The sequence below is a fragment of the Electrona antarctica genome (assembly GCF_951216825.1).
Source record: "Electrona antarctica genome assembly, chromosome: 13".
Lineage (NCBI taxonomy): Eukaryota > Metazoa > Chordata > Actinopteri > Myctophiformes > Myctophidae > Electrona > Electrona antarctica.
The window spans coordinates 48,376,230-48,387,665 of record NC_136794.1 but is presented as its reverse complement, the minus strand read 5'-3'; the positions used below and the strand labels follow the sequence as shown (position 1 = coordinate 48,387,665).

General features: G+C 43.5%; 1 protein-coding gene across 1 annotated transcript; it reads right to left on the bottom strand.

Moving 5' to 3' along the window:
- Positions 1-5,059: 5,059 nt before the first annotated feature.
- Positions 5,060-11,436, bottom strand: gjb8 (gap junction protein beta 8). Its single transcript, XM_079517989.1, has 2 exons — positions 11,219-11,436; positions 5,060-6,256 (listed from the first exon to the last, which is right to left on the bottom strand). The coding sequence occupies exon 2, from the start codon at positions 6,209-6,211 to the stop codon at positions 5,396-5,398; it is 816 nt and encodes a 271-aa protein (XP_079374115.1). The 5' UTR covers positions 6,212-6,256; positions 11,219-11,436; the 3' UTR covers positions 5,060-5,395.

Below are 11,436 nucleotides of genomic sequence, written 5' to 3'. Positions count from 1 at the left end.
GCAATATCCATCTGCCATGGGTGCCACATGTTGAGAGCGTTGAGGAGCGTACGGTTCAAGAGGACCTCCCAAGGTAGACGGCAAGACCCTCACCCTCTACCCCTCTCCCCCCCAGCCCTGGCACCTCTGCCAGCTTACCAAACTTTTTTTCTTTCTCTTTTTTAAACGATGCCGGCCAAAGTTATTCATGCACAAACTTCTTCACAACGTTGGAAGGTGGGTGTCGACTCTCGGGCCAAACCGTGCGTAAAATAAGAAGTTGTAGGCTATTATGTTTCTTGTTTTCCCTCTCTCTCAGACTCTCTCTGTCTCTCAGTGTAGTTTTTGGAGGCGGATAAGAAGTTGGAGATGTGGCTCCGTAAAACACTGCTGCCTCCCGGCCCCAGCCATCGCGACTGTCACATTGTGTGACCATGCATGAGTGAATTCAGAGTCATCACCCCCCGGTCCCCGGCTCCACGCCACGCCCCTGTCAACTTCCAAAAGTCATCACTCAACCTACAGTCTCCCTGTGAGGCTGTGGGTGAGCCCTTATCGTTAAGAAACGTTATTTAGAAAGCCAAGCATGATGGGCTGGCTGGCTGGCTGGCTGGGGGCCCATAGCGACGGATCAGGCCTTTCCGATTAGCCTATAATATTGGGAGAAATTCATCAAGCGTAAAAATAGAAATATGAAAGAGCATTGTAGCGCTCTATTGTAGGCAGATTATGGCAATCAAATCAGCAAGCTAATTGGCGACGGCCCCTCCATCATGACTTGGCTGCAGTCAGAAAGCAAGCTTGCCTCAACTTCAAGCACGCATGCAGGCTTACGCACCACCACAGCATCCATATAATATAAGCACGCTCGCACGCACATGAAATAAAACCACACAGACACACAGTCATTTTTTTCCCCCAACAATTTTTTATCAAACATCTCGAAGAGCAGGGAAATATAATACAGGGGTCAAAGTGCACATAATTATAATGAAAGAACAGCAACAATAATAATGGTATAAAATACAATTGTCACATTTCATTACTTCATTTAATTCCTTCACTTGGTTAGAAAGCTGGCTGTTCAATAAAAGCTGTTATATTAAAAATACAAAAAAAAAAACACAAAAAAAAAAAAAAACATTATTGGCCTTAAATTTTAAGGCCTCTTCATAAATAGCATTTGGCTCTCATCCAGCATGTTTATAAAATATAAATCTTTAGCACAAAGAAAACAGCCTTTAGCGTGACTCTTCTTTTGGAAGTCATTCTCTCCTGTGTCATCAGTATAGGCTACACAAATTAACACAGTATGACTCATGCAGTTTCCATGTCCAACATTGACATGGCTTCTTGGACAGTACTTTCCCAAAGGACACCTCTTACACCATGGTGTAAGAATGGTTTTAATACTGCCACATGTCGACAGGTGTGTGTGTGTGTGTGTGTGGGCTAAAGAGGCTTTAGGGAAACAGGTTTGTGTATTCATGCAGGAGGCCTTACGTGCGCAATGAGGACAGGTATGGCTGTGCTCTATAGTCTAGGTTGTGTATTTCTATGTTGTTGTGTTTGACAGTGTTTCCCAAAAAAGGACATAGTGTTTGATTGGCTGCCATGCACGCACACAGGCTTCATGTGCGGCCTAGAGGGCAACTGAGCATGTGCAACACCATAGTAAGAGGTGTCCTTTGGGAAACCGGGCCCTTTTTCTTATCATCATCACACCACCACACCAACAACATAAACCCTTTGACACAGCGGTAGAGACCAGTGGTTCCCAAACGGTTTCATGTCAAGGACCCCCAAATTGACACTAATTAGCCCGCGGACCCCCATTTGACAATATGCCAGGGAGTGACCCCCCCATGAGAGAAGATTTTTACGGCTCTAGCAGTGATTCTCAACCTGTTTAATTTCAAGGACCCCCCCAGTTTGACATGCAATGTTAATTTAAAACTCTGAGAGTGTACAAATGTACATTTGTACGCTCTCAAGAGTTACAGACCCATAAGGATCTAAACTATCATTTAGCTGGGGACCCCCTGGAACTCCCTCAAGGACCCCTGGGGGTCCCCGGACCCCACTTTGGGAACCACTGGTAGACAGATCCAATCCTTTTTTTTCCTCTGTTTTCTTTTTCGCAGTGCATATTTTAGATGTTGATTTTTTTTGGTCCTATATATACTTCTCTCACCTAATGTCACTGTCTGTCTGTGGCTGCACGTGCTCGACTTTCTCTCCAAACAATCAAACAGACACAACTAATCCAGTTAGCTATTCCTGGATGAATGAATGGAGGACAAATATATTTCACCTCAAGATCAGCCCTGGGTTCCCCTCATAACGTGTGTGTGTGTGTGTGTGCGTGCGTACATGCGTGCGTGCGTGCGTGTGCATGCATGCGTGTGTGTGTGTGTGCGTGCGTGTGTGCGTACGTACATGCGCACGTGCGTGTGTGCGTGCGTGCGTCCGTGTGCATGCGTGTGTGTGTGTGTGTGTGGGGGGGGATCATGTGGCTATAATAAGGCACAAGCTGGAATCTGATATTGTCAGCTGGGGTCTAGTATACAGTTGCTCTAGTCTAACACAAACCAAGTTCTTCATTGACAGTATATACTTTATACTACATTTATATACTTTATACGGATTTAATTTCAAAACAGTTCATTCATTCTGTAATAATCAAGTATTAAAACAATGATTCCTTTCATCGTGTTCATTGTTGTGATCATGTCACAAGCTGTATAGTCAGTAGGAAGCACTACTCAGAGGTGCGCACACACAGTCACACACACACGCACGCGCGCACACGCACGCACGCACGCGTGCGCGCGCGCGCACACACACAAAACATGCTGTAAGCTCATTCTGTCACCACTAGCTGGGGTCAGAGTGCACCAAACAGTCCTTCATTAATCATTGGAAGACAGCTCTTATTAAAATACAGTATAACGATCGAATTATCATTTCCATCAGTCCATCTTTCCGGTACCACCAACAGGGTGAGATCAGTTGGTACCGTAACCTCAACGCCAGTAAAGTGGAAACATAACATTCAGATTCAGTCCGCTAAAGAAAGTGTCATGTTTTGGTCGACAAAGGATGATAGTTACCTGATAACATTTACAAAACGTCTTTTTTTTCCTTCATTATTGCGCCTGTCTCCTTTTAGAACAAAACTCTTCAAAATGATTTAAAACTAATAACGAACAGATCTGTTTAATGACTTGTAGCCTACTGTAAACTCTACGTAAATACTTACAATGTTTACGGCAACAGATCGTTTGGAGATTGTTACAAAATGTTGCTATAAGAAAATTAACAGATTAGGCCTATAGCAGGGGTGGGCAACTTTGACAATGGAGAGGGCCACTATATTTCAACACTCACTCCCTAGGGCCATATATTACGGTCGTCGCAAAAATAGCCGATCTACAAGCTCAAAACGCGTCGCATGTAGATCGGCTATTTTTGCTATATTCGAATTGAAATCTTGAATTTTTGCTATTTTTTTAATCAGAATCCTGAAAATTAATATTTTTCATTTCAAATGCCTTTAATTATACTTGTGTTGAAGCATTGAGCTACTAATTTAGACTGAAGTAATTAAAGCGGGTCATGTTTGCATGTTGTGGAATTGTAATCAGCTGAAACCAATATTATATCAGAATTCTGACATTAACCTGAGGGCCGCATTAAGTGAAGGTGGGGGCCGCATGTGGCCCCCGGGCCGCCAGTTGCCCACCCCTGGCCTATAGTTTACACAATTAAGGTCGCCATGCATGTCATCCTCCACGTCACATTTACGACAAATATGCAAAGTGTGGCGATCGAGTGACCTTAACCATTTTTAACTAGTAGTAACTACAATCTTTTTCTCCAAACAATGTTTGAAAATACAGCTTAAGCGGTTACCAGACCAAGGAGATACGGTCATGAAAATCACTGAGTCACAACATAATTTGTAGACTATTCTTGTTTGGGTTCAGGTAAAGGCAAAACGTTCGGTTTGCATGTTTTTATAGAAAACCAGTCATGTGCAGTTCCAAAATGACAGATCCTTCTTAGTGATACAGGTTTAGTCTTGACCCTGTTGCTTGTATTCATAGTATATCGTTCCATGGAGCACCACGACCAGTTAGGCTATTTGGTGCTTTTAAGTTGTATAAAAATGTACAAAAAAAACTAATGCTAATAAAAATGCTCAAAACCTAAAAGAGTTCAAATAAACTTACTTTTAAGTTTAAACTATATAAAAAAAGATCTCGTATTTCAATAAATTGCAACAGTTATTTGATTCAATCGTCATCAAAACTTCTAGTGTTAAAGTAGTATTGCACCTTGTCTACATGTCTTGGTCTCAAAGATGTTTGCACTATAAGGCACATTCAGAACTAATGGTCAGCTCAAACTACACAGCCAAGCTAATCACAAAGGCACACATTATGTTCTTCCATAGCCTCAACAAACAGTTGAGAGAAAACTCCTGTATTCTCTTGCAGGCTCTGCAGCGAACCACTAGATGTCACTGTAGGCCCTTACTTCCGTGGTTGACTACCTGACTGCTCACCCTACTCTACTGGGCCAGATATAGGCAGTTTTAGAAGTCCTAACTGTGATCAATAAATTAAGACAACAAAACAAACTGTTATTTCATCAAGCTCTTTCCCCTTTCCCCTTGCATTGTATGAAACATTGGTTAACATTGTTGTCATTTGATATTGTCTAGCCGGATCGGGTGGAATCAGGTCAGTCTGAAAGGACAGGGTAGACAAGAGAAGCTGTACTGTGCCTGAACTACTGCATAGCATCATTTGTGATCATTTCAATGGCCAGTTAATTAAAGACCGACATGTCAAAAACTCTATTGATCTTAAGGCGTTTTGTAGATACGTGGTATTATGGTAAGAAGTGGAGCTTTTCAGTTCACGACAATCTTCTTGCCTCTTCCTCCACTATAGCATCTACTTCTCCACTGAGTGCTGCGTCTCCTCCATCCATCCATCCATCCATCCATCCATCCATCCATCCATCCATCCTTCCATCCATCCATCCATCCATCCATCCATGCATCCATCCATCCATCCATCCATCCATGCATCCATCCATCCATCCATCCATCCATCCATCCATCCATGCATCCACCCATCTCTCCTCAAATGGTAAATGGTGCATTTATATAGCTCCTTTATCCAAGGCGCTTTACATAGATTGTGCATTACATTCACCCATTCACACACACATTCACACACCGATGGCAGCAGAAACCATGCAAGGTACCAACCAGCACATCAGGAGTAATTAGGGGTTCAGTGTCTTGCTCAAGGACACTTCGACACTAACTCTGGGGGAGCCCGGGTTCGAACTGGCAACGGACACAGCCACTCTACCCCTGAGCCACCGCCGCCCCTCCTCCTCACACGGCCTTGTTGCTGGAGGAGTCCGTGGACGAGGACAGCAGCATCTCGTTCTTTCTGTTCTGCAGCAGGGCCTTCTCCGGCGTCACACTGTCCGGGTGGTGGTGGGCGTACGGGCGCTTCCTGTTGTTCCTCGCCGAGCACCTCATCAGCGCCTTGGCCACCAGGTAGCTGAGCTCGGCCACGTTCAGCACCATGCAGATGGCCGACGACGACACCATGAAGATGGTGAAGATGGTCTTCTCCGTGGGCCGTGAGATGAAGCAGTCCACCTTGTTGGGGCAGGGCCACTGCTCGCACTTCACCAGCCGCGGCATCTGGAAGCCGTCGTAGATGAAGTACAGCGCGTACATGAAGCCGCCCTCGAAGATGAGCCGGAAGAAGAGGCTGACGGTGTAGGTCCACCACAGCGGGCCGGTGATCGGCAGCCGGCTCGACTTCAGCCTCTCCAGGTCCAGCTCCGTGGCCTCCTTGCCGCTGCTGTTGCCGTTGGCCAGCAGGGTCCGCCTGTCCCCCCGCTTCCTGTACGTCACGTGCATGGCCACCAGGAGGGCGGGCGTGGACACGAAGATCAGCTGGAGGCACCAGAGGCGTATGTGCGACACGGGGAAGAAGTGGTCGTAGCACACGTTCTTGCAGCCGGGCTGCTGCGTGTTGCAGGTGAAGTCCGACTGCTCGTCGCCCCACACGCTCTCCGCGGCCAGCACCAGGATGGTGATGCGGAAGATGAAGAGCACGGACAGCCAGATCTTCCCCAGGCTGGTGGAGTGCTTGTTCACTCCGCCCAGCTGGGCGTACAGCGCCCCCCAGCTCATGGTGACTGTGATGCGGAGGAGGAGCCCGGAGGATGCTTACTCCACCTGGAGGGGCAGAAAACACAGAGTAGAGAGTGAGCTAGAGATGATTCAAGCAACCGAGGCTAGATTTGTGGCAAGCCGAAGCCCATCCCAATTTTGAGTCCTATAGCCCATGGGTTTTCAAAGAACTTCCACAGAAAAGGGAGTTCGAATCTCAAGGGAAACTGTACCGGTTTGCCTGCATGAGTCACCATTATAAGGAAATGTGCCCATAATTAATCGCATGTTCGCTCATACATACAGTAAGTTACAATGAACAGCAACATAAGTTTAATATGGAAGGTTAATTTCCCCCCCACACCACACCCATATCCCCCCTCCCAACACAAAGTGGTCCCCAGGTAGATTCTCTAGAGTCAGGGTGGTGGTCCCTGGTTCATAATCAGTTGAAAACCCCTGCTATAGCCCACCGATTATTACAGATGTTTTAAGCAATATTTTAAGAGATAAAAAAGCAACATTTTCCAATCAATTTAAAAAAATGTATTAACCATTGGGGACTTCTGATTTAAATTTAAACCCAATAAATCGGGTAATAAATGGAGTCAAAACATTAACTATTTCAGCCAGTTACCGTAAGCAATTCTTTACTACTGCTGTAATGTAAATGAGTAATTAACACATTTAAAGCAAATAAGGACACATTAGAACATCATATCTGGAAGCTAAGCACTGGGATTTGTAGTTCTTGTCCAGCAAGGGTAGAGTCCACATACTATACGCACGCACGCACGCACGCACGCAAGCCTGTCACTGCCCCTTTAAGGGTAGTGCATAAAAGGGGTGACCAGGTTTGAGGCCTCATGTTTGGCCAGAAGCCTGATTTGAGTGTTTGTTGGGGACCTGGAGAAGGCATGAGGTGTAGTACGATACTACTTTGGTGAGAAAGCCTCAAACAAAAGGTTGATGCTTTGATGATTAATTTTGATTGTATTGGGATATGTTTTAATTGGTGACATTTTATGTTCCATTTTTACGGAGTTCGGCAGGTGTGATATTTTGTGAGGGGGAGCCGGGACGCTGCCGGAGTCGGTAAAGGGTAGGGGAATGGGTTTTAAGAGGGTTTGTTACAATGTTAGTCAACTGTTAGCCTAATTTAACTTCACTCCGCGTCAATTGTGCAGGTATTTAGTGGGAGCCTTGAGTATATTGCCTGGGTTTAGGTTTTCTTTGTTGTGTTTTTGGTCATTCTGCTATATTTTGTATTGAGGGGTAAACCGATGTATTATGTGATCCATTGTAAGAGGACAACTAACCGACTGTAAGAGAACAACTAACCGACTGTAAGAGGACAACTAACCGAATGTCTTCTAAATCCTGACAGTTTTCTGAAAAACCTCATGTTTTTATGTCAGTCGTTCTCAACCATTTTCATGTCAAGGACCCCCAAATATATCTGCAATTGGCCGCTGACCCCCATCTGAAAATAAGTCGTTTCCAGGACCCCCCAGATGCAAAGATTTGGCTCTGAAAGAATATAATTAAAAGATTTGTGCCACGTTTTCACGATTTTTCATAAATGGCAGTCCTACAAGCTCGTATCGCGGCACTTGGTGCCGCGCTATGAGCTTGTAGATCTACTATTTTTCAATAGCTAAAGTATAACATAATATGCTTAAAACACCAAAAGCCCCTTTTGGGACCCTCTGTTAGCTTTTCTGAATTTGACGTCGCTACCCTATAGGGTCCCTGACAGCTTATTCCACCCTCCATAGGATGCAGATGTACATACTCTCTGTTCACGGAGAGCCGCGGCACCGCTTGAGTGTTGGTGAGATGTTTCAAAGATGCATAACAGCTATAGGAGACCGCCGCAACGTGTACCAAATGGCATAAATCTGTCAGGGACCCTATAGGGTAGCGACGGCAAAAATTCAGAAAAGCTAACCTGTTTTTCCCGCTGTGCCGTCGTATTGTATTTGAGACTGTTTTACGACATGGGCGTGATAGATAGATAGATAGATAGATAGATAGAGACTTTATTTGTCCTTTCGTAAATTTGTTTGGTGCACAGCAGTCATCAGGATATACATAAAACATATGGAAACAAACAGATCACACAATACATAGAACATAAAGAAACAATGCCAACAGAAGGCCACCAGTCATAGTTCCAAGGGGCATCACATCACACTTTATGCACGGAACTGAGACGGGGCCTGCTTGTTCATAAGTCCTATATTATTGGAACAAATGATCTTGAGGCCCTAGCCTCAGCCCTAGCCCTGTGCCATTAATTAATATTGCATGGTTTGGATTTGTTTTTCCTGTGATTACTTTATTTGCTTTTGCGTATATATATATTGTTTTGATTTATTTATTTGCTGTGCATGTTTAGTTTGTGAGGGCCCAGTCGGCCCTGAAAGAAACCTCCACTCTGTATCACCTGACCTTATATTGGGGCTCAGTCCCCCTTTTAGGATCATGAGCTATAATAACGCCCCTCTACCCGTCTGTATTTTAACTTTAATATGTTTCTACATGTTGAATAAAATGGACACCTTTGTTACATCAGCCTCTGGTTCTGTTCATTCTGAAACTGTACCAACTTGGGGAACCTTAACCGTGTTCAGTTACATTGTCCAGCATACAGTACTATGGTTCTGTGTTCCAAGGATCCCTCACTCCTATTTGTGAGGGTGGTGTCATTTCATAATATAGCCCTGCTACATATGGAAGTCAAAGTCCTACGAATAGTCAGTCACACACGTTACCGCAGTGAAATTTGTTCTCCGCATTTGACCCATCTCTTGGAGCGGTGAGCCGCAGCGTGCGCCGCGCTCGGGAATCATTAGTTGATTTGACCCCCAAACCAACCTATTGATGCTGAGTGTCAAGCAGGGAGGCATTGCGGGTCCCATTTTCACAGTCTTTGGTATGACCCGGCTGGGGATCGAACTCCCGACCTCCCAGTTTCAGGGCGGAAACTCTAACCACAAGGCCACTGTCTGGAAAGTTACTACACTGTCTGGAAAGTTACTACATACCCATACTGTAGCCTACATGTTTTCCAACTTTAAGTAAAAAGGGGGGCCTTTTTACTTTCTCAAACTGTACCCAACTGTGTATGTATGTGTATATGTGTATATATATATATATATATATATATATATATATATATATATATATATATATATATATATATATATATATATGTATATAGATATATGTATATAGATATGATGATTTCCAGTTTTTCATAGAAGTGTATATTTGTAGGCTATCCCATTCTGGATGGGAACCCCTTTTGGTGTTTTAACTAAGCAAAATTAGCAGATCTACAAGCTCGTAGCGCACCACCGATTGGCGCGCTACGAGCTTGTGTAGGTCTGCTATTTTTGTAATATCGTGAAAATGAGGCACAAATCTTTGAATATATATTCTTTCAGAAGACTTTTTTTTTATTTCAACGTCAGCCTCGTCAGGCCTATGTGCTATAGTACGTTCTGATGAATTGAAAATGGAGGACCATAATGTAAACTAGTCTTGGATATATCCTAGCAGTAGGCCTGGCCTAGCACGTTTTGTATTGACCTGTACCTTTCTTTTTTTAATTGCACCATTCTAGCAACTGTGAATAACATTTATAATCAATCAATCTTACATAATGGACGAAAAAACATTGATAGTAAGTCTGAACTGTGTATGCAATGTAGTAATGAGGTTGGAAGCTATTCACTATGTGTAAAATATTGGAAAAGCATTACTCTTTATACCTATAATTCTTACTCAAACCTAGCTCTGGTCCATAGCCTTCTACTGCTTCTACGATTCTGCCCTGCAGTAAAGGGCAGACTCGTATAGAAGCAGTAGAAGGCTATGGACCAGAGCTAACTCAAACCATGCATTCCAGAACATTTACGCATCCTAAAAATATATATATTACTAAAATGGCTACACTGCAACCCCAATGGAATAGCTGACATACAGGTCTTCACGTATGTTTAAAGTGTTCCATTTGTCAGGCTATGTTTTTATACCAGACCAGGCAAGCCATGTGTGTTGAAGTGGATCACCTAAAATAAATCACATGATGTGAGACTAGCCTATATCTCTCTGGGGGTGATCCTCCCTCTCTTGTTTAAATTATAGTGTCACATATCTTTTTGTTTATGTCTGACACACATCATGGCCTCTCCGTTTTCTATAATGCCTTATTAAGTTGCCATATAATGCAACACCTGTTTTATTTTTGAAGGCACGTATAGCCTATAGTTTATAGCGGAGGTTACAGATTATATTTTGGCAGAATTCAATCGTTGCCACTTGAAATGTATTTGTCTATCTGTCTGTGCTCTGCAGATAGACAAATAAATTGGGGGATTCTCTACAACACCTGTCTGTCATTGTGACATGGCGTGACCGCATGCATCTCATTGTGAGAATGCACGTATAGGCTACCGGTATGTTCCTCCCGGCCGTTTCCCCAAATACATTTGGGAAACGAGAGGAACGTGTGGAGTGTGTAAGCGTGATGTTAAAAGAACAAAAACTGAATAGGCCCTTACGTTTTTCATTTTGGCTAAATTAATTGATTGATTAATTTCTTTGTAGGCTATAGCCTAATAAGCAGGTCATATTGTTAACTTAATAGGCTACTTAAAATCCTTCCGTTCCGAACTTCTTACAGCGCGGCTACTGGAGGAATTCACGGCGCGATTATATAGGCCTAAAACAACTTTGAAAATAAAACATGATCTCGTTTGAAGACAGAAATAATCTGAAACCCCGCAAACTGTATGGGAAACGTTACAAGATCAGATTGCATGTCAGAAGTTGGTGTTTATAAGACTGTTTATTTTTGATAAGGTACATGTTTAGCTACAATGGTTGATTTAAGTCAACAGAATCATTCGGAATAATTCGGTTTTAATTGAATTCATTTAAAAATGTATATATTTCAGTCAGCTTCATCTTAAACATTCATGAGAGTTCTTATTATAGGCCTTATTGTTCAACACTCACCTGTCTCTGTAGCCCTTATTCAGCGTATATTAGCTTTATTCCATGAAGTTGCGTTTTTTAAAAACAAAAAACCCCACTTAATCCTAGTGGTCTGAAGACAAAAATGACCCCGGCTCTTCAAACAAACCTGTCAGGGCAGTAATAAGGGGGGCAGTAAAGTATAAGGGGCTGCTTTGGTGGTCTGACTGGGACGGGGCCGAAACCCGGCGATGTGCTCA